This window comes from Sylvia atricapilla, chromosome 9 (genome assembly GCF_009819655.1).
Source record: "Sylvia atricapilla isolate bSylAtr1 chromosome 9, bSylAtr1.pri, whole genome shotgun sequence".
Lineage (NCBI taxonomy): Eukaryota > Metazoa > Chordata > Aves > Passeriformes > Sylviidae > Sylvia > Sylvia atricapilla.
Genome location: NC_089148.1, coordinates 21444912 through 21470627, shown reverse-complemented (window position 1 = coordinate 21470627; position 25716 = coordinate 21444912). Strand labels below are relative to the sequence as shown.

Here is a 25716-nt window from a genome sequence, read left to right as displayed (position 1 = left end):
GCTCTCTAGTGGCTTGGAATTAGAGGAATTTCTCTTTTTTTTTTTTTTTCACTTTTCCAGATGTTTTTGGTGTCCGGTGTCTGTGTGTCCTCTCCCTTCTTGTTTCACATCTTTGTCTTCCCTCTTGGTATTTCCTGTGCTTTCCCCAGCGTCCCCTTCATGTTTTCTGTTGATTGGTCTTTCTGTTACCCAGTCAGAAAGTCACAGTTCAGCATTCGTGGTGTACTTGAGCAAGTATAGCAGGCCTCCAGTGCTGGAGAAAAGATGGATTTGTGAGGGATCTGAAATAGGTTTGGTTTAGATGGATTCAGTACATTTATTAAAACTTTAAACAAAGTACTAAAATTTTAGGGAAGGTATGGACTTGACTTTCTTCCTCAGTTAGATCTCACTTCAATTTTCACAAAGCTGTTCTCATTTATCCCTAATAACCATTTCTTTTCTTTTTCTTTTTTTCCCTGAAACCTTCATGGCCACAGGAGATCAGGTGGTTCCAAGGTTGCCTGTTGGGCTCGTTTCACTGTCACCTGGCAGAGCTGTGCAAAGCACCAGGAAGTAATTGAGATTGGATGGAAATGTGGCCCCCTTTAGTCTGGTACCCTAACAGTCCTTGGCTGTGCTTTGCATAAATAATACTTTGCCAGAAGGTTACAAAGAGAGGTGATGTGAATTTTGGCTTTATCTGAACCAAATGAGAGGGATCTAGTATGACAGATTTTGGACCACTTCCAAACAGTGTCTAAAATTAAAAGCCTTTCCCTCATAATTCAAATTGTTTTAGGAAAAATAAAAAAAAAAAAGGAAGAAAGAAAAAAACCCACAACCAAACAAAAACCCCAAAACAACAAACCAAACTCATCTTCACCTTAGAGAGGAGTTAATTAATAGCAATACAGAAATAACTGTGGGACTTCTCTTTTGTTTAGTACCAACCTCATACAATAAATTATTCAGCACAATCTAACGTGATAAATTTCATTAGGATGGTTGACACAAGAGCTCGATATAGTGAGTTTCCTTTGGAGAGTGCCAAACACTGACATGTAAGTAATCCCTTGGATGCATAAGCAGCAGATTATTGTCAGAAATTCCCATTAAAATACATTGACAAATTTCAGAGGCACAGCATATTCAGGAGGGCAAGTCAAGTCCTCTTCAAATTTGCACTAAATGAAATCATACTTCGATGTTTTATTTCCTTAAATTTTGATATTTTCCAGGTTTTGGTATGGTAGATTAACATTTTCCTGGAAAAAAAAGAGTAAAATAATATGTAACATTAAGGATAATTTGTTATATCTGTAAGCACAGTTTGCTATTAGATTAATGGCCCTGAAGTAAAAGTCCTTTGTGAAATATATAAACTGCCAAGGAGTTTCTTGGCATATACAGAACTAATATATAACTATTATATACATATATATATATATGTGTGTGTGTGTGTGTGTGTGTGTGTGTGTATATATATAGCTATATATATACTACTGACTGATTTTTTTCAGTCAATAACTGAAAAGTTATATATAACTATATATATAACTATTGACTGAATTTTTTTCCCTCCTTCTAAAGTCTCGGCTCTGTAGGTTTTCCATAGTGTATGTAAGTAGGATTGAGGGCTTTTGCCAGCAGGTGATAATATGGTATTGCTAGGTAGTTATGTATTTTTATTTTAATGACCTGTTCACAAAAACTCGGCATGGCAGAAATATCTTAAAATAGCACCGGGACTGAAAACAATGGAATTAAAATGTGAACAAACAGTTCTGGAAAGTGCACACTGAGGGAGTTCTTTGTAGGCCAGGAAAAGCATCTGTATTTGAAAAAAACAGTTCTGTTGACTTGATTTGCTTTTTTATTCTAGGGATATCTGACAGGGTTATTACTACTGAAGATCTCCAAGTATTTAAACTGGAAGCTTCCCTGTGTTGCTTCAATCATGTTTTGTTGCAAAATACATGGGAGTCTTTTATTTTTTCTTCAGATTATTTTAATATTTCTTTTTACCATCCACTGTGCTATCCATAAATGTAAATTCAGCTTTCTTTCTGGCATTGAGTAGGAGCCAGCAATGTCTTAGACAAAGAAATAAAACAAGAAGATGCTACTAAATGAAGGTTTGTCACAATGAAGTTAGTGCAAATTTGCAGCCTACCATTGGTGCCCATTAACTTTTGGGTGCTATTGGGAAATGAGGCTGAAGCATGTGCATCGTGCTGTGTGGAGTAAGTCGCCTTTGTTTTGAAATAAAGCCCACTGGCATAGCTAATAATTGTTGTAAGCCTACCCTCTTTATTTACAGGTTCACATGCTTGCACAGGCTGTACCTGGAGTGATTTTTGAGCCTTGCATGATGTGAAGTTCAATGTATGCAAAGATTCTTGCAGGGCAGAGACCTTGGGTGTAGGGTTTAGCATGGAAAGGTGTTGGCTGGTGAGATTACAGACAGTTCATCAATCACAATTCTTCTTTAGTAGGTTCTATAAGAAATCTGTCTCAGTGAACAAAAAACTATCCAGAAAGACATGCTATTACTAAACTTGCTTATCTAGACAGTTTTCCCCTTTTGTATCCTGGGAATTGTGCTAGCCACTGGAGTTCTTTCACTAGGTTCTGAGTTGCATAAAGGTTATCTAAGAATGTTTGCTTCATCTCAGGAGATGTCTAACCTCTCTGGCAACCAGACTATATTCCATGTGGTAGACCATTGTCAAGAGGATTTTTAACAAACCAAGAATTATTAATGTTAACAATGTTAGTTGATTTAGATTCCTTAAATGTTTTTCTTGATGTGTTGTTAGATGTAGTTCAAGTTCAGTATGTATCTCGTTAACTTCATTTGAGTAATGAAAAATACATTCAATCACCAGAAGAAATTTTAGGTTTCTATGCTCTATTCATAATTAAAGTGTATCTCTAAGTGGATCATCCTGGTATTTGTAAGATAATTCATGTCAGTACCATGGATAAAACTAGTCCTTTTCATCCTATATACGTCTTTGGTAGAGATCTATAGTTTTTTTGTTGGCTAAAAGTATAACTGCTAAGCAAATTCAGTTATTGCCATGGTATCCTACAGTCTATTTTCAACAGCTCTGCCTGCTGCTGAGATACAGTGAGATGCTTTTGGAAAGATGGTGACAATTTATATTGTCAAAAGCATCTTTTGAAACCTTAAATACGATTCACTTGAAAGTAGTAGTTACTCTCAGAAGATCAGCAAAACACACAGCTATGACTTTAAGATCGTGTTACACCACTGCAGCTGGATGTTTTCGTTTACCCTGGAGGGATATTTTAAAAGTTCTTCAGCCACTTCCTTGTGCAGCCAGGAGAAAAAGGTGCTTTTGAAAAGCCTCAGCTCAGTTTGTGTGTTCTTCACTCTGCCTTCAGCTTGTGTAGATGCTATAATACTTGCTGTCATCCTCTCAGACATGGCAGTGAAAGTGTAAACTTTAGAATCCTTGCCAGTCAGCTTTAAATGGGTTCCCAGCCCCTTGGAGTTGGGAAATACAAGTGGTAGCTGTGTGCCTGAGGTCCTTCACCTGTGCTGGTCTGATAGGTCACAAGGGTTTGGAGTGGACGGGGCATTTTTGGCCTTCTCTGGCTATGTTTTGACACTTCAACATGCTTTTGGACTTCAGTCCTCACCAAGCCTCTTCTGTGACTCCTTGTACATCCAGTAACTTCATCTCTTGGTGTTGTAAATGGTTTTATGAATAAGCCCTTTCAGTGAATGTCTTCTTTTTTGTGACATGGATCTTTCTGCACAGTCTTCTCATAAAGCTTGGAAGGAGTTGATGCAAAACCTTAATGTACTAAAACATAGAGAATTTGCTCATTGATGAAAATATTTGTCCATTTTGAACTGGATTTGTATGGATAAATAGCACCCTATTCTGGTTCACAGAAGTGAAACTAAGGTGAAAAGTAATTCTTTACCAGGTTGTTTTTTATCTTCTGCCTTTCTATGTTAGCTACTCGTGTTTGTCAAAGAGAAGCCTTAGTTTTCTCTGAGAAAAGCAGAACGGAGAATTCATTTCAGAATTTCTCTGGGCTCCCAGCATGTTTAAATTATCTTGGCAGCAGGGTGCCTCCTCTGGCATTATTCCACCAAAAATCTGCTGTCTGGTAATGTGTTGTAGTTCAGTCTGCCTGAAATTGCGGGGAGGGTTGTTGAAAGAAGCGTTAAATGTGTGCCACCTGCTTCCACGGTTAGGTGCTGTGAGTATTCACAGTGAAGAAGAAGAAGCTATAGAGAGCAGTGTTCATGGAAAGAGCAGGAATTGGTGGGCAAGCCTTCCCAGTTCTTTTTTAAATAATGTATGTGTTCCCTATTTGCGTTAGTGTATCAGTTAAAGGAACCCGTGAGCTTTGGCTCATATCCAGAAAAAAAATCCATAATGCATGGGAGCAAAATGTTGCATTTTGCTGGAGGCCCTCTCTCGCTCCTTTTTTTTTTTTTTGGTCTTTCTCTGAAGGGAGGGTAACTCTTGATTCTTTGATCAGTGTAGAACATGTTCTCAGGCTTTTGAAACTTTGCAGCACAACAAAAATGGGCTGGAGTCCCAGCCCTTGGAGAATGAAAGGAAGTCCAAAGTACTTCCTCCTCTGAGTGTTTATGAAAGAGAACTTGTCTACTCCAGAGAAGATCCTACACCTCACTGTTAGCAACACTGCATCTGTAAGGACTAGAGACCCGTGGTGGGCCAGCATGAAAGCTGTGCTCCAAAGAGAGATGAAGACAGAATTTTTCCAGAAAATCATATAGTAGTTGTATAGTGGTGATGGAGACATCTTCAAGCAAAACTCATGCCTTTTGTGCTAAGGGGCAAACAAGAGCTTTTGTCCTTTGGGAAGGGAACATCTTGGATATGCACATTTAATGACCATTAGGAGTAAGCTCATTAAAATTGAAATTTTACTTTGGCAACAAAAATATTGACAACAAAGTGTGTCCAGCTTAGCCTGTCTTGATGCATTTGAAATGTTCTTAACTAGATGGGTTCAAAGGGGGCTGCTGGGAAAGAATCTAAATTCAAAATGGAAGTTAAGAGGAAGAGTATTGGAGCAGGGCATTTGGGTCCAGCTCCATTTTTTGGATATAGTTAGAATTCATATTGGAAAGAGGAAGTAGGAGAGGTGACTTTGTAGGTGTGTCATTATTAGTTTGGTGCACAGGCAGAACACTTTGCTCTGTTCTATGCGGTGTAGAACAATCACATGTTATCTCACACAATGCCGGGGTTTGCAAATACAATCCAGAGGGCAAAGCCAAGCCAGCCTGCTGCAAGCAGCACCTGCATTCCAGTGCAGGTCATATGATGGAAGTTATAACCCAGGTAAAATGTTAATCACTAAACTTGGCACAGTTGAAGCTTTTAATCTTTTATTGCAGTTTTCTAGGGAGAGGCAAGTTATGGACAACAGCCCGGAAAAACTGAAGAAGGAGTTAGAGGAAGAACTGCAGCTGAGTAGTGAGGACTTGCGTAGCCATGCCTGGTACCACGGACGTATTCCTCGGCAGGTACGTGCTCTTTGCATTGCCAAGTGTGCTTTGAGCTTTTACAGACCAGCAGAATTTCAGTGATGGGCTGTACACGTCTCTGATACCTGAATTAATTTAGTAGGAACATAATGCTTATTTATATGAAAGCTGTGGCTTAAAGTGAGGCTGAGGATGGATTCAGGTGAGACCCTGGTGGAAAGTAGATACATTTCATGGATAGATTTTTGTGCACTGAATAAATCTGGAACTGGAATTTAGGCTTTGTATAAGAATACTAGGATCACATATTGTTTAGAGAACACTGATAGTAATTTGGTTCAGCATTCTTAATAAAAGTTAAAATGTTGTTTATTTTCTTTCTTGCGCTTGGAACTTAGGGAAGAGGGGGGAAAAAAATAAAAACGCAACAGAATCAATTCAGTCCCCTACATTTTGTTCCGTACAAAGGCAGTTACAGGCACGGTGAGGCCGAGGTTGGATCGGGAGCTTCCCGAGCCGCTGGAGCTCCCCCTGCGGGCCTCCCTCCGCCCCGGGGCAGGGCCGGCTCAGCGGCCTTTTAGCACATGAAAGGACCGACGCAAAACAGAAAAGCAAGGTGTCTCTGACTCTTCCTAGTCGGTAGTGTTTTTATATGCAGTGTTCACAAAGAATAAGAAAAAAAAAAGAAAGCTTCTGTCATGTAACAATGAAAAGGCAGAATCCAGGATCTTGTATTAATGGCTTCTAAACTTCAGTGTGACTCTATATTCAGATGCTTTAAACTTAAAATCCTGGGTCACTGCTTTCCCTTCATGCCTTGTTTTCTATTAGCAAACTAGAAGAAATGCACATGCAAAAGTGTAAATACACTAGAAGAAATACATATGCTGAGCAAAAGAAGCTCAGCTTCTGGCTCCTTCCAAGAAGCCCTTTCAGATCTCTGTTGTGGGATGAGCTTTTAATTAAGAATTGGAGACATCATTCTTCTACCACACTTCATGCTTTGTTTTGTATTTGTGGCTTTGTGTATCCTCCCAGAGTAGCCAAATTAATTCCTGTGTTTAAGACTATTTTGTTGTAATGTATTGTTTTGTGATTCTGAAAGTAATTTTTTGTATAATTCTTTTTCCTCAAAGGTGGCAGAAGGCCTAGTTCAGAGAGATGGAGATTTTCTGATTAGGGATTCTCTCTCCAGTCCTGGGAACTTTGTTCTTACCTGTCAGTGGAAAAATACCCCTCAGCATTTCAAAATCAACAAAACAGTTCTAAGACTCAATGAAGCCTACTGTCGTGTTCAGTATCAGTTTGAACTGGAAAGTTTTGACACTATCCCTGGCTTAGTTAGATACTATGTTGGGAATCGCACACCAATATCAAAGCAGAGTGGAGCAATTATTTTTCAGCCCATCAACAGGACTGTGCCTCTCAGGTGTCTGGAAGAAAAATACGGTTTAACTCCAGTCCAACAAAAAGAGCCAAGCACCCCTGAAGGAAAAATGGAAACTGCAAAAAGGCTGAGTCTTGGTATACCCAGCATGCAATCCCCGGAGCAGAGCATACCCAGAGGAAATCTTTTGAGGTACCTTAATTTTGCTGTCCTTACGGAAGGAAATGGAGTAAATGTATCAGCTCCTGGTAGAGGTGATGTGAGTTCTCACTCTGATTTGAGATGGAAGACTAGGCATGAGGGTTTGCTGATTTTGGCAAAGGATCAGCAAATCCACAAAGTGAGCACAAATGTAGACTCTGAAAGCACAACAGCACTGCAATGATTTGGCAAATCTTAACCATGTAAAACAAAGGATCAAAATAACATCTTGCTGCTGCTCCAGAGAAGTCTGTTTTTCCATAGCTGACTCCTGAAATAAAAACTCTTAAGTGTGGGGTAATGGATCCTAATTTCAGCATCGAAATCAAATGTTCTATTAGAGAGGAAATACCTTCATAAATGCTGCAGGCTGACACACAGTGCCATTTCACTGCCACTATGACAGCAGTTTATGAATGAATGAAGTACCTTTTATTATCATAAGCTGCTCAAGTGGAAAGCTAAAGATCCTTGCACTGGTTATGATATATTCTGGCAGTTAGATATGTATTTTAAGTGCTGATATGTTTTTGTTTGCATTTTTGTTTACCCTAGAAACAAAGAAAAAAGTGGTAGCCAGCCAGCTAGTTTGGATCATGTTCTGGAGAAAAGATTCCCTTTAAAGGCTCACCAGTCAGAGAGCTATCTGCTAATAGGTATGTTTTGTAATTAGAAGTTTCATGCTTAGAATCTGTGTGTGTCCAGGTGGTGTGTTACTCCTCAGACCAAAGTGAGATTACTGAATGTTCTGAGTACTGTAAATACATTATATTCAATGGCCACTGTAAGCTGTTTTAACACACTGCTTCTCTTCAAGGCACTGGAACAGGATTTTTATTTACAATGCACCAGCTAGTTGAGAACCTTAGCACACAAGTCAGCAGGCTTCCACACCAAAAAAATGACAGCTGTGGTTGGTATTAATACCTTTTTGATGGTACTACCTTTCCTCACTTGTGCTTGACAAGAACTGACTTGTTTCACTCATGTCTTTCTGAGAAAACTTTATTAAGCAGAAGTAGTGTTTCATGGAAATTCTGGTAACTGCTTTTTCTCAGGGTAAACTATGCAGATGAGGTAATGTTCCTCACTAGGAGAAAAACACTGCCATGGCTTTTCTACTCAGTTCTGTTCTTCCATCTCCATCAACGTCTCTACCCTCCATCCCTTTTGCTTTTTGTTCCTTTTGCTGCTGTCTGGTTCCATGGCCACTGTCGTCCCAAGCAAGGGATCCAGGGTGTGACAACACTTGGCTCAATTGTTGATTGGGGCATTTTATTTCTCAGATTCTTCAAAGGTTTAAGCAATTGTTTCCATACTAACACACTTGTGTATAGAAACCTGGAATAACGCATCTCTTCCCATGTGGACAAACACGTATTGACTTCCAGGGCTGCTCATTTTGAATAAAGTACTGTTAAAATTCTTCATGCCTAATCTAGGAAGAGTTCTCATGACAAAGAGATTATTAAGTATTTGTACAATGGGTCTGTATTTTGATAGAAAGAGTGTGCTCCTGTGTTTTAACAGTGGGATGGACAGACATTTGTAAGGCAAGTTTCTGTCCCTCTGTAGCTGAATTGATTATTCCAATCCATGGCTACAGATACTTTTATTTTAGCACTACAACAGCCTGAAGAGTTCTGCTGTGCATTTTGTCATAGGATCCTTTGAGCAGGTCCTGTTATCATGCTGCTTAAGGGTGGTGACAGCCTGTGATTTGGAGTTTTTGTTTTATATCTGTAATCAAGCAGTAACACCCACACAATGCAACTGGCCACTTTGCTGTAGATACCAGCAAATGCACTGAGAGTTGCAGATTGGGAATTGTGACACAGGACTCAGTCCCATATTGGATGCCAAGGTTTACATATGCAGTGGGTACAGAATGAGGCATTATATGAGGCATATAACACAGAGGTATTATATGGCTCCTGTATGGAGCTGTTTCACAGAAAGATTAGCATTTCTGAAGTTCATTCCTTCCATACCTTAGTTCAGGCTCAGGCATGACTTTGGGAAGTTTTGCTTTCATCTCAAACTTATCCTTCTCAGAAATGACTCATCTTTTACGTGATGCAGCTGGAAGTCGCTGTTTTTATAGCCTAGATCAGGTTACAAAGAAACCTCCTATTCCAAGCCGTGGAGGTCATCCAGCTCTGACAGGACCGCCTATGTATGCAGCAGGGACTGGAAGTATTGTCAGCATTACCACAGAATAATACTATGGTGCAGCTGTTCCATGTATTTGGGATTTTGGGAGGATCAGCAAGTGAATGGAATTTGCTGGCTAGGTCATTCCTCAAAATATACAATTTTGCCAGCAAATAATTGACATGATCTGACAGTATTATCCTTAGGAAATAGCATTAGGAGATGAAGCCTGGCACAGGAATTGTATGTAGTTTGGCCTTCTAAAACACTGTTTTTCTCTGCAGGTTCAAGACATCCATCCCGATTACCTGAAGCAGATGCAGACTCCTGTCCAAGCTCACCTGCCTTTAGAACAGGCAGTGAACCATCTCTAAGTCCCACAGTTGTTCAGAAAGTTACCTCAGAGTCGCAGCTAGGGGAAGCTCTTAGAGGATCAGACAGTCAGCTCTGTCTAAAGCCTCCACCTAAACCCAGCAAAGCACCACTGATGAAGGCCCCAGATTCTCCTTTGGCTTCCCACAGCTCTGAAGGACACTACTGTGAACTAAATCCTGCCAGACATCCTACAGCAGCAAAACAACCCTTGTGTCAGAAAAACAGCTATGTGGAACATCTGACACAAAAGGAGAGGGCAACATTCAGGAACTCTGAAACAAGCTATTTGATCCTTGATGAGGATGATGCTACAATGAACCCTGCAGATCCTTTAGAAGCTTCAACTCACATGGCTGAAGAAGACAGCATCTTTTCTGCACCTGTTTATGAGACAGTGTCTAGTTTTAAACCAAATGATTTTGAATCCAAACTACTTCCTCCTGAAAACAAGCCATTGGAAACATCCATGTTAAGAAGAGTTAAGGAGCTTTTCACCAACAATAACCCAAAGATTATTGCACAGCATATTCTTAGAATGGACTGCAAGGTAAAAAAAAGATAACGTTTTATTTTATAATGTGCCAGTTTAGACTTTTTAAAGAACTGATTTTATTAAAAAGAATAATGGGTAGATTTGCAGCTAATGTAATGCTTTGTATTGCTTGCAGGATTTTTTAGGGTGTTTTCCATTTGAAGAATAAGAATGTTCACAAACTCTTTGGACTAAAGGTCTCTCATCATGCTTGACTTTAGACTCAAATTCTCAAAGTTCCATATGTCTTTTAAATCTCCTATCAGTTGCTGCATTACTGTGATTCAGCCTTTCTCCTGTCTTTGAGGAAGAGCTGTCTGCTGTAAAGCACTGTGGGGAGAACTGCCCACAACAGGAAATAGCTCCTTAGGGCAAAGAGCAGGCAGACATTACCTGGCTGCCACATGGCCATTATATACAGTGTTCAGTGGAACAAAATATATTTAAACTTCTAAAACCAGCTGCCCTTCTAACCTTTGTCTGAGTTCCTGTCTTACAGCTGGATAGGTGGTGTGGGCAAACAGCTATCAGGACTTGTGCTCTTCTCTCCTGTGAGAGAACTGTGCCAGTGGAATTGCTTAGAAATATGTAAAAACCACAAAGAACTATTTTTCACCTTGTAGACTTTGGTCAGCTGCCAGGGCTTGGAGATCAGCTAATGGGTGAGAAAGACTGGAGAACCATCTCATAATGAGATGATGACTTCGTGTAATGAAAGAAATGTAACTGCAGTTAAATCTGCATGACTTTGCTGGCATGACTGCGTGTTGTACCTGCTGCAGAGCAGCTACAGGAACCAAATGGTATGGTGGGTATCTAACCCCCCAAACTTTGTTGGGATTTGATGGCTTTAATCCTTTTAAGAGGAGTTTGAGAAGTGAAACACATGGTAACTTACTGGGCAACTCCATTGCGGACAGGAAGGGAAGTGGGAGTGGTGATGCTCCAGAAGAAGCACATCAGTAGTACTCTGCTGGTGCTGCTGCTCTGATGGACACTGAAGGTCGGAGGAGGAGGCAGTGTATGAGTCCTTCCAGCTGCTGGGGGCCTGCCAACAGCAAACAGCTTTTTCTGTCCTCAGTAGCACTGTTGGCTGCTGCTAAGTGAGGCTTCATGGAGACAAGGTCACTCAGAAAAACTCAGCTTCACAACTGCTCACTCTTCTCAGAAGTGGTAGATTGAGGTTTCTTTACTATGATTCCAAGAGTATTAACAGCATTCTCTAACATTAGTTCCAAAATTCACTTTTTCCTTTCTTCAACTTAATAACTAGATTATCTTTAATATATAGTTAGAGTATGTGGCTTGAAGGTATAGGATATGCATGCCTTAGAGAACTAGTGTGTTTATATGTATGTATGTATATAATATTCAATTAGCTCATTATTAGACTTCTTATTTTAAATACTGTAAACTTTGCAATGGAGATAAGGCACCAGCTAGCCTACTGGAATTAATTAGGAGTCGTTAGAGGGCTTTGCAGAAACAGATTTTTGGATTTTGGAGCAGGAACAGTAACTAGCTGGGACAGGTAAAGAAGTCTGTTTGATGTTCACCTCCAAGTGCTGAGCCAATGCCTGTCATTTACTGGCAACTTGTTGCATAGACTGCACTGATAAGAACTGCATGATGCAATGAGATTGGCCTGTGAATTGAACCAGAATGAATGCTTTGTACTGAGATCCCAGGCTAAAGTTCGTATGTCTTGTGTGTCATCAGTAGGTCAGTTTACCTTTTAAATAATGACATTTCAAATAAAGAATCCCCCATATGGAAGTGATGAGGTGAGTGTTGCCACTTGCATACCTGTGATGGAATAGCAATCAGTGTCAATAGCAATCTCACGGGGCTTCGTATCACTCCTGCTGCTCTAGAAGTGAAATAGGTTTCTCTACAGTGCTGCTTTGTACTGGTGAGGCTTGTTGTGCAGCTCAGATTGTTTTAATCATTTCATAGCCAAAAAAGCCTGCTGATGGGTGTATCAGAAAATTGCAGGCAGATTGGTTTAAAAAATAAATATGTCAACATACAGGCCTTAAACCAGCAGATAATCTTACACCATCATATTAATGTGGTTTTGCTTATTATTAACAATTATAATTGTTATTGAGATAACCAGTAGCTAATACAATGTTTAAAAAGAAAATACAAATTGGTAAGGGTGTCAGCTTTCACACACTAATTTCATTAGGGACTCAACACTGTGTCCTCCTTAGTCCTTTTTCTAATTCATCTTTATGAACTTCTGTGAACCTAATTCATCTTTAGGACCCTGTGTAACTGCAAACATTCTAAGCAGTAGTTTTTTTGGAAAGGAAAAAGACAAAAGCAAGTGTGTATGTCCTTAAGGCAAAGAGCAGAGGCTCTCTGAAAAGGATCAGGCTGAGAGCACACTACATTTCCTGGAAGCTGCATAGTAATCCCTTTCTGGAAGCAGGGGATGGAGTATGGTAAAGCATTTTGGTCACACCTTTTATGTTTTCTGGTGGCTGCATAATTTAAAAAAAAATTCCTTGGTTTTTTTGTGTAAGGCACTGAACATGCATAGGTTTAAGTTTTCATTGGTGCCTGTATTACAGTGTTGCATGCTGTGCACTTAGCTCTGTATTCCATGCACTTACCTGGAGGAGTTCTCTGTGGCTAGAGGGTTTGTTTCTGAAAAATGTTAGCTTCAAAATTCATGCAGAGTTTTTTGCACTTTACAGGTGGCAAGGATACTAGAAGTTTCTGAAGAGATGAGGAGGAATATGGGAAGGAACTCTGGTCTTGAACTTATCACTTTGCCTTACGGACATCAGCTGCGCCTCGACCTGATTGAGAGGTAAATGTTCCTGTTCCTCATTGCCAGGGCAGATGGCCAGGAGCTCAAGACATGGCTGCACTGTCCTCATTTCCTTCAAGAATGCTCTCGTGCATGTTCCCTGAATTCACATGTACAGATTATTTACTGAGATGGTATGTAAATTCCTTTTGTATAGGAAAGGATTTTGAAAGGTTGAAGACAACTGTCACGTAGTACAGGGAAAGGGGAAAGGTGTTGAAAGCTGTTCCTTGGAACAGCTGAATGCCATCAGCTCTCCTTTACAAGCTCAAGTGAACTAAAATTCAGGGGATCTATAATCTATCTAAGCGTGTGTGTGTGTGCACAAGACTGAAAGGTAGTATCCTTCTGCATGTGGCAGGAGGATCTAATAAAGTAACAGATTATCAGCAAAGCTTTGAAAAACCTCTGTACAAGTTGAAGGGGAACACTTTCGGTGTTCTGATCTACATTGTCTGCTTCATATTTCAGTAGTTTGCTGAGATATTGGGGGCAGGTCACAGGAGTTGTGACAAAGGGAATTGTGGCAATTTTCTCAGAAGTATTCATTCATTCGTTGCTTGAGCAGAATTTTGTATAGTTAGTAGTATCTTAGGAGATTTTACTAAAACATTCATTTAAAGCCTGTGTGTATTTATTCCATATTTGATTATTTGTTTTGGTGCAAAGATGTTGGCAGGACTTAATTTGCTGGGCATGCAAAGATGAAAATACACCTTTGAACTGATCTTTGAACATATGTAAATTTAATTATTTGTGATTTGTTGCATTAATTGTTTCACTACAGGCACAATACCATGGCAATAGGAATAGCTGTTGATATCTTGGGTTGCACAGGAAATGTAGAAGATCGAGCAGCAACATTAAACAGGATCATCCAAGTTGCTGTGGAGCTGAAGGAGTCACTAGGGGATTTATATGGATTTTCTGCTATTATGAAAGCACTGGAAATGCCACAGGTAAAAATCTGTTTTTCTTTATGTTCCAAAATGTGGAGTTGTTTGATGGCTTATTTAGTTTAATTTGAGCAATTTCTTCAAGACTAGAGAGAACATCAAAATAGTCCTCATTACTATTCTATGACCCTGACTAGCAATGAACTTTTCCTGCTGTGGAGTCAATAATGGCTATTCTCTGTTTTGCATGAACAGATCAGTAGATTAGAACAAACCTGGACAGCTCTAAGACACTGTTATACCCAGACTGCCATTATGTATGAAAAACAGCTGAAACCATCTTGCAAAGCTTTGCATGAAGGACAAGACGAGTGGACTAGTGAGTATGAATGACACTGGTTTCTATTTGGCACTTTAACCCTCCCCCTACTGATTTCCTGTGCGGGGAGATGAGGCAGCTGCTCTTTCCATAGCTGTGCATTGTATGTTAAAATGATTGTGTAAACTTGTATAATGCTGTATGATTATGAATGGAAGCAGTCTGCCAACCAAACATCAGTATGTTTGTGTGCCTGTATCCCTGCAGAATTCTTCCCACATCCCTATTTCCGTGTTGAGCAGAAACTGACACATTGCATCATCTTGCCACAAAAACAAGAAAAAAATAAAAGTATCTCTCCTGACTGGAGATTTTTTTCTGGCAGATTTTGCTTCTTATTTGCTTTGCATATTACATCAGAGAATGAATCCTCAAATAAGGAGAATGGGTTGGGTAACTCTGGTTGCATTAGGTGCCCCTGTGCCAAATTCACTGCAGTTCTAGTTTCAAAAGGGATACAAGGCAGAGAAAATAATTTCTCAGAACATCTCTCTGAGAGAATAGGTAAACAGTGAAAAAACTTTTTAGCCTCGTGGATATTTTTATTGGAATGACCAATTTTGAAAATGTTTAAAATATGTGTTTAAAACTTAAAGTGTTTAAAATCTCTGTTTCACTGTCAAGTAATTCAGCAGAGCTTTCCCCTGTAGCAAATGCAGCTTTCCAACACAAATTTGTGTTGGTCTTCCCCAGTCAGTTCACTGGAAACTGGTAGGACAGGTATATTTAAGGTAAGATTTTTTGAAGTCTATTTGACCTCCATTTGAAAGATGGAAGAAAAATAGTAGTTTCCAACGTTAAAAAAGAACACTGCAGTTCCAATACCTTCTTCAATTAACAGTAATGTCTGATGATGATATATGTGATCGTTACTCTGTTCCAGAAACTATCAGTGCTCCACAGAACAACATAACTGTGCCACTGCTGATGCCTCTTGTTACCTTGATGGAGCGCCAGGCTGTTGTTTTTGAAGGCCTGGAGCTGTGGGAAAGCAGTGACCAAAGTGGTGAAATCATGCTCAGGCACCTGGGCACAGCTCGCCTGATCGCCCAGCACGCCCCGACGTTTGGCCGGACGGCAGAGCGGCTGCTGCAAGGTAGGAGAGGCCTGTGCCTGCCCCAGTGCCCTGCTGGCACACAGAGAGTCTTCTCCTCTAAGGCAGGAGCTGAGAGAGCAGCAAATGGCCTGCAGGAAACTCAGTGTGAGGACAACAATAATAGTGTTTAAAAGCAGACAGTAAATGACTTGTAACTACAGCTCTCCAGCAAAAGCTCTCCATTTTTGCTAAACAGATTTGAAATCCTCATGACTCAATATGCTGACCCTTCTGGCAATTCAACAGAAGTACAGTACAGACCGAGGCTAACTTCCTGTCTTCTGTACAATATAAAATTCCCACTCTGATTATTACAACCAAATACCACCCTAAGATTCTTTACAACAGTGCAAGTTGCAGCACTGAGATTGTGACCTCTCACTGCCAGAAAGCAGCAGCATGTTAACAATGTGACTTTATTTTTTGCACTTGCAGTGGAAAAGTTAAGGGAATGAAGAGAAATACAGTAATTTCTGTAGGCAGTATGTATATTATGTATATATATATATATATATGAGTAATTATATTTAGGGCCTGACTACAATGACAATTCTAGAGATTAGAACTGAGCCAGGCTGGCCTATCCCAGTGTTAGACATCAGTGTTAGTAGAATGTCAATGCTGGAAAGGATTTTCAGTTTTATGAGCTTGTTGAAATCATTGTGCAAACAGAACCCAGTGCACTACAGCTTATTTGTATAGAAGACAGTTTAAAAGCCATTTCTGCAGAATAAAAGAATTTGCCTGGTGATGATACTCTGGGATTCTTTTTACTTACTAGGTTTCCAGCCAGATGAAGAGCTGAGTGAAATCTTCAAGACAGAATTTCAAATGAGATTGCTCTGGGGCAGCAAAGGAGCACAAGTTAATCAAAGTGAAAGATACGAGAAATTCAGCCGGATCTTAACTGCACTTTCCCGAAAACTGGAACCTCCTCCAGCGAAGCTGGTGGAACAATTAAGTATATAGAACTCTGGGGACACTATTGAAGTGATATACTTGAAATAACCTTAGCATTCTTCAGGCAATTTGATACTGCACAAACTTCTTGCATTTCAAAAGATGTTTAGAACTTTTAACTGCACAATGCACACTTGTTTTAAAACTACTGATTTCTAAACAAATTATTTATTTACTGATCCCTTTACAGTTAGGTTATCCCTTTAATTCCCCAAAGTTGCAATGTTTTAATGATGTCAAGGAGTAAGGGCACTGGCATCTTAAATATTAAGATGAAGCAAATAGTGTAAATAAAATGATAGATTAATTATCTGACAGGGCAGAAAATTTGTTGTATAATATTCCTTTAACAAATATAAAAAACCCTGTAGATAGAATTGTGAAGTGTATCTTTTTGCAAAATAATTTGCATATTTACAAATCACATAAACACTACCAGTTGCAGAAGTGATCCTTTATCTGTAACCAGAAGGCTCAGACATCACTGTGCCTATGAAACTAGAAAATTAGTCTGTGTCTGTTGTGTTGGCACAACTTCCCCTTTTATTTAAGACAGCATCTGTAATACTTCAGCTTTTGCTGGAGCCTGCACGACAGCTACTCTGCCAGGAATGAATGATGAAATGGCAAGAACAAACAATCCAGCTAATTAAAATGCTTTCAGACATGAGTAAATGTGGGTGTATGTATGTATTAAACTTGCTTCATTTACTGAGGTGAATCACTTTGGTAAGTACTTTTTCCTTGGATGAAGGCAAAGCATAAGGTGTTACCACTTTCTATAGGAAATCAGCATGGACAGAGTTCATTATACAAAGTCTTAGCAGCAAATCCCACTTTGTCATATACAGAATTGGTGACTAAGGGTTATCCTCAGATGTTGTACAAATATTTAAAAACTACAGTCAGAGCTGCATGTGCTTGTTGTCAGTAAGCCTATTTCTAGAGTGAGATGTTACTTAGAGCACTGAAAGTATTGGAGTAGGATAACAACAAAACCAACATCAAAACCTGTTCCTCCTCTGCAATCACAGCAGAGGTTTTTACCACCAGAACAAGAGTGTACAGATCTCATATAAAAGTCTGCCTGTCAATCTTAACAGAAGACAAATGGGAAAGCTAATCACTTAGACCATGAAAGATTTTTTATTCCATGAAAATATTCTCAACAGAGAACACTATTTTTAAACAAAGCATTTAACATTTAGGAAATCAACATGTGCACAAAAAAAGGATTAAAAATTACTGGAAAATGTCTGATTCTTTAAGACAACTCACGTTCAGAATTTTAGAATAAGTGATTTATAAGCTGTGCAAGTACAAATGCTTTTTCCTATGTTTAATAACCCTCATACAAGTTGCACTATCCCTCTTGAAAGCAACCTGCCTCCAAAGGAAGCAAATCCTGGATTCAGAAAAACAAACAGTAGTGTGAAAAGAACATTTAGTATTTTACCAGGAAGTTTTGTTACTGACCTTTAAGGCTGTTAGCCAGGCAGACTACAGGCCCTTAACCAGAAAACACACAGATCACATTTCTTCCTCATCACAGAATTATAGAATCACAGAACATTCTGGGTTGGAAGGGACCCACAAGGATCACTGAGTTTTCTCCAAAATAAAAAAGCACTAGATTTTAAAAAATGAAAAAAAAACCCACAAAAAAACCAAAAAACCCACCCCAATCCCAACAAGACCCCCCCAAAACCCCCAAACCCAAAAAACTACCTAAGTAGTTTTGTCAGTATTGAGTAATGTCACATTATTATATAAATAACCCTGTATACAAGCTCCAAAAATCTAAACTTTAGAGTTTAATAGGCCCCAAAGTACACTAGGTCAAGCTGTGTAATAGTGGTATACATAACAAAAGGAATAAACCTCTACACAAGTCACTCAAATTCAGTTTTACTGGTAGTACAGTTCCAAATAACACTGAAATGAAAAAGAATCCAGCACTGCTGCATCCACATATTGCTTCAGACCCAAAAAAACCAGGATGTTTTAATTATTATTCCATAATACACTGCCAAACAGCAGGTGGCTGGGTTGACAAGCTTGTGTTGATGTAAGTATCCCTCCCCCCAACATCTCTAGTCTACATCTTATCACCCTAATCAATCAGGTATGATGTCTTTATTAATAGAACCACAAATGGGAGGCAAGACAACATAAGCAATAGGGGCACTGCAGACAACTATATTTACACGTATAAACATATCCAAATTTCAATTGTTTACAAGTAAAAGTGCACAAAGATCATTACGAAGTATCACTCAAATGTCACCTGGTCCATACAATGAAGCATCACCTGGAAATGGACTAGCACTGCAGTAATTGAAATTGGAACGTCATAGTGAAAAACTAAAAGACAGTTTCCATAAAAATCTTTTAAAAAAATATTAAAGTCAAATGAAGAGATACACGTTTCAATGTATAAAATTCATGGATGTACCATGTATCCAGTAAAGTAGAGCTCTAGAAAACACCTACCGTGGCTACCTCAGCAGCTGCAGCACTGTGAAAACAGCTGAGACACAGAGCCCTTTGGGGGATACTGTAAGTGGTAGTGTTGGCAAACAACAGATTTAGGCACTCTAGTTTAAGGCAGCAGTTGAATGGCAAGTGGTTGACTTCTGAAAACAGTCATTAGCTTGCAGTGGTGAATCCTCTGGTTGTGCTCCAGGCTGTCAGTGCTCACAACAGGTTACTGAAGGGCTGAAGATGGACCACAGTTCTTGGAGTTTCTCTTGATTGCATTGTAGGCTAGAGCTGAGATGCATTATTTCCCCAAATCAACAAAATACCTTACAGTTGCTTATCAGTTATGCCAAACATCTGGAATGTAATGATGGTTGCAGTGGTATTGTTATAGCAGCATACATGGATACTGGGATGAAACTCTAGTGCTGAAGATATTTAAAGAAAATTATTTGTTACAAAATAAGAGGAGCAATGATGTCAAAGTGTTACACAGAACATGCCTGACTGTCCTAGGCATGCAGGAGGAGGTTAACGGCGAGCATGGAGGTGGCACAGGCAGACTGATAACTGACACAAGGCTCTAAATGACTGCCAATAAAAGTGAGTTGGAAAAGAGCATAATTGAGAAAATCAAAATGTAGCACAAGCTAAAATATAGTTTGTGCACCTGGGACAACCTAGGACAATGAAAATAAAGCAGTTTTAGGAGCAGTAGCCTTTTTGCTCTGGTAATGGAACTCTATTTTCCTGCACAAATTGAAGATTTTGTAATACATCCTTACCTATATATGGAGATGCTAAGATGTTAGTGACTACTAAATGTATGTCTGCATGCATTCATGCAACTAGCTTTTCCCTTGGGCCTCCCAGTCTAGTACCCCTCCCCTCCCCACCCCCACCCCCCCAGCAGCTGCATGTAACCTCCTTCAAGATCTCGCCCATTTTCTCAGAAACCCGCTTCAGGAACCTGCAGTCCAAGAGGAAAAAGAAAAGAACAAAGTTACTGAAGGCCTTTAGAAGACAGAGAAGCGTGCTCAGTTCTAACAGGCCATTCTCAGTGGCTATACATTAGCCTTGTACTTAATTCCACAAACTCTCATTAGAAATACAACATCAGCTTCTTCCCCCAGCAATCAAGTTGTGCAATGCGGTTTATAATCCTCAGTGATTTAACAATGAGGAGAACTACTGCACGTTTAAGACACTGTCTTTAGACTAAACACAATACAATTCAAAGACTTAGTTTACAGGCAGATTAAGATAAAATCATTCCCTTGTCAGGAGCTGAGAGTTTTCAGTAAGACATCAAGCACTACATGTGATCTTTTTTTGTTTGTTCAAGGTATCTAGAGTTAAAACAATGACGTAATGTCCAATACAGAACATTCTACATTACAAGTACTAAAAAGGAAGGAGATAGGTCAGTGGACTTTCTGTCCTTAATCATGTTTTTTCCTGAGTATTTTTGTTGAACTTTCAGAATCAGAAAACATTTTCCTGTTTAAGAAGTGAAAGCTGCCAAGTATTTGCTAAGGAAGGAAATTAATAATTTTCAGTAACTGAGTTCAGTTAGTTATTAGAGGAAAAAGATCACTGTTTTAAGAATATAGTCTAAGTCATAAAAGTGGGAGCAGTAAATCTTAAGAGATCTTTAAAATGTAAGTATTTTTTCAGTTCTCTATAAAAACTTAAGTATTCCACAGAACAAGCAGGAATCCTGGGTTTTTTCAGTTCAATAGCTGGATTGGATTTAGTGCTTTGTAAAGCAGAAAAGCAGAAGACGATGGTCCAAATTACAGACCAGTGTAAGATGCATAATTTAATGTGGTCATCTCTGAAAAGAATTACAGCTAACTCCCCATGCAAACAACAGATCATTGCTGACTTCTGATTCTGTAATTCTTTCCATGAGCCTGTGTAACTTACAGTTTTTCCACTATTTTCCCTGGGGAATGTACAACTGAGAGCTGCCAGTTTTACTGTTAGATATAGGTTACTGCACCTTTGCTGTTTTTCTCTAGCGTTACATCTATATATGATGTTGGCACATAGCCTTCCTCGCCATTATGTCTTCGAGCTCTTGTCCACCCATCTCCTTTGTCCTCCTCAATAATGTACAAAATTTCCCCTTCTTTCATTGCTAGAGTGCCTTCATTATGACCTGGGAAAAACAAGAGGCAAAGAAGTCTCACTGTTCAGACAGAATTTCAAACCATCTTTTTCCCAAGGCATAGTTTCCAAATTATATATAAACAGGAAGAATGAAAAACGTGTGTAAGACAACATATGGCCAAACAGAAAAAAAAAGTCTCAACTTGTAAAGCTGAGTATTTTCCAATAGCTGTGCTAATATTTATCTTAAAACCGCACAAGTACTGCTCATGAATTAAAGTAATTTATAATGTATCTTCACCAATCTTTTAAGCAATTAGTTATTCATACAGGTAATTTGCTTTAAATCATTTTACCTGTCTTCTTTATAACCAATCATTCATGCCCTACAGTCAGAGAATCTCAGTACATGTTGTTAACCTTACCATCAAAGGGATATATTGCCTTGCAATGACCTATAGCTGGTAATGGATCATCATCTTCAAACTCATCATCAAACTCATTGGGATGAGCGTGTTGCTGTGGAGGGCCACGAACTTCCTGGTTGGCATCATCCGTGTAACTCCCTTCAGGGCTAGAATGCAATGATTAGAGCATGAGGACTCTTGAGGACTTCTTGGCTCTAAAACTCACGACATCCATGCATCACAGAAAGGAAGGTCATGGCTATTGGTTTGGAATTCCTGTTAGCAGTTTTTCTATTATTGTCAGAGGTGATTTACTGAAAAAACTCATCTAGCAAAAGCTCAGACTGAATTCTGCTAGAAAAAGAAATGTAAATTTAACATACCTGTCTCCACAGAACACAGAAAACTAGTGAGCCTTATGCAATGGAATAAGATAAGTTTAAAAGGCACTGCTATTTAATGAGCAGGTGTTTCAATTAGACTATTTTTATGCGTTACCAGAATGGCATGAAGTGACCTCTAGAAGTCAGGGCTGGTTAAGATTTTCCTTTAGAAGGACATACACTTCGGGAGGATAAATAACACCCATCACCCCTGTAATCATCAGAGAGCTGTACAGACTCTAGCACAGGATCTAAAGCAGAAGAGACAGAATAGTGACCTCTCTCGGCCCTGGGTGACAAGGTGGTTGATGTCGCTGCTGTGCCGCCTGTCGCTTCTGGCTGCTACTTTACCTTCAACTTCAGAGAGCCAGGCCTTGGGGAAAAAAAACAAATAATGGTGTCACAGAAAAATTGATTTTAAACCAGCACATTTAACAAATGTATTGAACTGCAGACAGTTCACAGCCACACAGAGACTGCTGCAAATGTCAAGTCTCATAATTACTTCACATAAAGCATAAACCTGTCCTTTATGTTTACTTAGCCTACACCCCATACTAGTGTAAGGAAAAAAATCTTTAATTATATGTGAATTTCAGAAAAAGTGAATAATATATTATTCTGAACAGTTTACATCTTTAATAATGTACATCCTTATTCTAGCTAGATGAAGATACTTTACAATACAGCACCCCACAAAAAATTGTATCAGGAGCTCTACTCAAGTAGTTTTGCTGGGTGCTGTATTTAAAATCTCTAAGGCAAAGTACAATTGTACCAATCATTTACATTTTCCAAGAAACTATTTTAGAATCTAACCTCATTCTTGTGTATTTCCATCCGAAGACGGTCCATATTGCTCATAGTCTCAATCAATTTTGGTTGCAAACTGCTTGGATCACCCATCTGGGGATTTTTTTCATAAACATCCTTCATCTTGATGAGAGCATCTCTAAAAACATACAAAACATGGCAGTTAATAATATTGATTCATTGTATAGTATTGATTCATTAAAGCTAAAATAATGTGTATGAGATCCTGAACTGTGATTAGATACCAAGCACAGCAACAAGGAACTACTGATCTTCACACCATGCCTAAATCCTTCTCCCATTCTGCCATCTTAGCCCTCTGCCTTCCTTTCTTGTGTTGTGCACAGGTACACAAGGACTCCAGCTGTTGACTTTTACCTATCCAGTCTCAGTACTTTTTGCCATACTGTTTGTTATATACGATTTCCAATATATTAGTCATGTTCTGTTCTTAAAGCACGAAGTTGCAGCTATCTTGCTCAATGGACCCACACATTTTTTAATGCACGATCTTGGAGCCAATGCTCCCTATGCAGTATTACAATCAAAGTGAGTATTACAGTAAAGCAACATAGCAATGAACTTTACAAGGTGTTTTAATAGCCTGGCCTAACGTATTGTCTCCTAGCCTTTGAACACTGTTGGCTTAGGCAGAGGATGTAAAAAAAAACATAGAGAGGACCACGACAGAACCCTCCAGAAAAATGCACTCACTTTTGGTCTGTTTCCTTCTGTAGCTCTCTGTTAAGTTCATCGATTCTCTGCTGCAGTTTCTTGCGTCTTTGTTCTGGAGGGAGATGGCTGAAATCTTCCAGTGCAGGGCCCTGCAAGCAGAAATACTATGAAACAAGCTGCTGCATGCACAGGTCTGGGCAGCTGAACTGACATACCCACACATGGACAGTGCTCACTGGAAGCAGATGGACCTTCTTAAAAACTCTACTTGACAGACAGCTCTACAAAAGACTGCACAGAATAAATGCATGTTCCTGCTGCCAGAGTGTAGACACTCAGTCAATGGGCTTTCTGCCTTCTCTAGCAGTTGGCTCACACAGGTAACTCCAAATTTCTAGACTTTATTTTTCTGAAGTCGTGTACCTCCTCTTACATCCACTGCACTTAAAGATTTAGAAAATACTAATTTGAAGTCAGAACATATATAATAATATTTAGTAACTTAATACAATAATTTTAGTCAGAATAAAAATCTAAGATGCATATATTATAATTATATACATGTATGTGTGTGTATATATATAAGTTGTTTCTTTCTCTGGAGTGTGTTCTGTGGTCATTTAGATGGTATCAAAAGAAAAATACTGTATTTTGGATCTTCACTCCAAAGCCCTATTACAGTTCTGTTCCAGAACTTTAGCAATCCTAGAAAACATATAAAAACTTACAAAATTCTGATGGATGTTACCTCAAGTAAAACTGGTTCACACAGCACAGAAAAAAACGTTAAAATATAAAAATTCTTACTTAAATTTGCTTATTTGACTCAAAACTTGCTCAAATATTCCAAGTCACCTTTTTTGAAAAAAAAAAAAAAAAAGGCAAGCAACCACCAAAAACTTCAGGGAGGGGAAAAAACCCCTCCTACTTCCCAAACTTGAAAAGAAGTCATAAACCGGCCAATTTAAGACCACCTCTTGTTATAAGCCCAAACCTGCAAACTTGATTGCAAACTTGGCCAAGATTATAATAAGCAGGAAAGAAGGGTTTTGGTATGAAATACATGGGAAGAGACCTTTATGTTTCTTGCAAGTTGGTTGTGAAAACTCTTCTCCTCAGGGTGACAGACACTGACGGTGTTAAGAAGGAAATATGGTAGATGTCTTAATAACCAAAGGTTGGGGTTTGTGGGTTTTTTGGGGTTTTGTTCTGGGGTTTGGTTTTTTTTGTGATCCCCTCTGCCTAAGGAAGTTGGTTTATTCATAGAAACCCACTTGCCATTCCAGTAACCCTCCATGGAGGCAAACCAAACTGGCCAGCATTTCTTTTGTCAAGAAGAAAGTTTACAGAAATTTGACTTTGAGATTTTGACACAAACTTTAGGCTCAGCTGCCAAGTTTCCAACATCCCCCCTTAAAATCTCACCCCCTCAACTTTTCTGCACTTGTAAAATCAATCTCATTGCTTTTTAAGAAGAGAATACAAGATAAGAGAAGGGAAATCAAGATATGATGTTTCCAAAATAAAACAAGTGTTTCTTTCTGGAGGAAGAAGAATATACACTGTGTATAGTCTCAAAGTCCAGAGATGCAAAAAGACATAAACAAACTTCCTGTTCCCTTCAGAAACTCTTCTAAGAAAACTGTTAAGTGCAATACACTACAAAGAAACAAAAATACAATCATGTCCTCTCTATCATTCTTCCTTTACAAGTCAGTTTAAACCAGAGTATCCTAAAAGATGGATCAGAAGAACAGAGGTCTTTTTGTGAATTTTTACTGGTTTACTTTGCAATACAATATTGGATTAAGGTGTGGTTTTATTTAATGTAACAGCTTCCTGTATTTCTAAGCATAAAGGTTCTCTGCTGCAAATTTTTCTTCCAAATTCAAAGGAGTGCAGTATTCACTATTTCTTCTTTACACAAATTTTATAATCTTTTCATATACATATTTTATGCTGATTAAACAATTTTCCTGACAAAGAAAAATCCCCAAGTATTTCCATCATGACCAACTTGTGAAAACTGGTCAACTCTAAAATTCCAAAATTGCAGATTTAGTTGCAGCCAGATCACAAGTCTAATTGCCTTACATTAAGCATGGATGATTAAGAAGACTGTGCATATGAGTGGAAAATCTGAAGATGTATTTCAGCACCTGACTGAAAGCAGTTATGATATGGAAACACTTTCAGAAGATTATTTTCATGCTATCTTAGCAGAAGTACAGCAGACAGATCAGCACACGGGCTTACCATCTTCACCGACCACTGCACAGTTCATTTGAAAACAGAAAGAAACGGGAAATTATTTACATGCAATGACCAGTTACAAAAGTGACTAATGCCTAAAAATGTATTTTTAAAATATCACTTAAGGATTGACATTTTTATTAAAAAAAAATACATTTTGCTATAAGCACAAGAATTCTTCCTTGCTTTAAGAATTACTGATTAAAAAAATAGTAGGTGATAATGGGTACTTTAAACTTTGAAAGTTTTAACACACAGCTTCATTAAACTACTTCTGAATTTTAGTATTCTGAATAAAGG

General features: G+C 38.8%; 2 protein-coding genes across 8 annotated transcripts in view; one reads left to right on the top strand and one right to left on the bottom strand.

The window, feature by feature from the left end:
• BCAR3 (BCAR3 adaptor protein, NSP family member) overlaps nt 1-17010 on the top strand; it is an 89524-nt gene extending 72514 nt beyond the window's left edge. For all 5 annotated transcript variants that reach the window (XM_066325216.1, XM_066325217.1, XM_066325218.1 and 2 more), the window contains 9 exons: nt 5399-5527; nt 6625-7067; nt 7632-7732; nt 9515-10152; nt 12843-12958; nt 13746-13917; nt 14110-14233; nt 15117-15329; nt 16111-17010. In XM_066325216.1, the coding sequence (XP_066181313.1) occupies nt 5399-5527; nt 6625-7067; nt 7632-7732; nt 9515-10152; nt 12843-12958; nt 13746-13917; nt 14110-14233; nt 15117-15329; nt 16111-16298 (2124 nt within the window). In that variant the 3' untranslated portion in view covers nt 16299-17010. The remainder of the gene's footprint in view (nt 1-5398; nt 5528-6624; nt 7068-7631; nt 7733-9514; nt 10153-12842; nt 12959-13745; nt 13918-14109; nt 14234-15116; nt 15330-16110) is intronic.
• Nucleotides 17011-18085: 1075 nt separating this feature from the next.
• The window catches only part of FNBP1L (formin binding protein 1 like), a 56659-nt gene continuing 49028 nt past the window's right edge, over nt 18086-25716 (bottom strand). Inside the window, exons 11-16 of one of the 3 annotated variants that reach the window (XM_066325224.1) lie at nt 25420-25434; nt 23203-23312; nt 22495-22627; nt 21954-22048; nt 21311-21459; nt 18086-20934 (exon numbers count right to left, since the gene is read on the bottom strand). In XM_066325224.1, the coding sequence (XP_066181321.1) occupies nt 20756-20934; nt 21311-21459; nt 21954-22048; nt 22495-22627; nt 23203-23312; nt 25420-25434 (681 nt within the window). In that variant the 3' untranslated portion in view covers nt 18086-20755. The remainder of the gene's footprint in view (nt 20935-21310; nt 21460-21953; nt 22049-22494; nt 22628-23202; nt 23313-25419; nt 25435-25716) is intronic. The other 2 variants (XM_066325223.1, XM_066325222.1) reach the window with 2 other exon arrangements.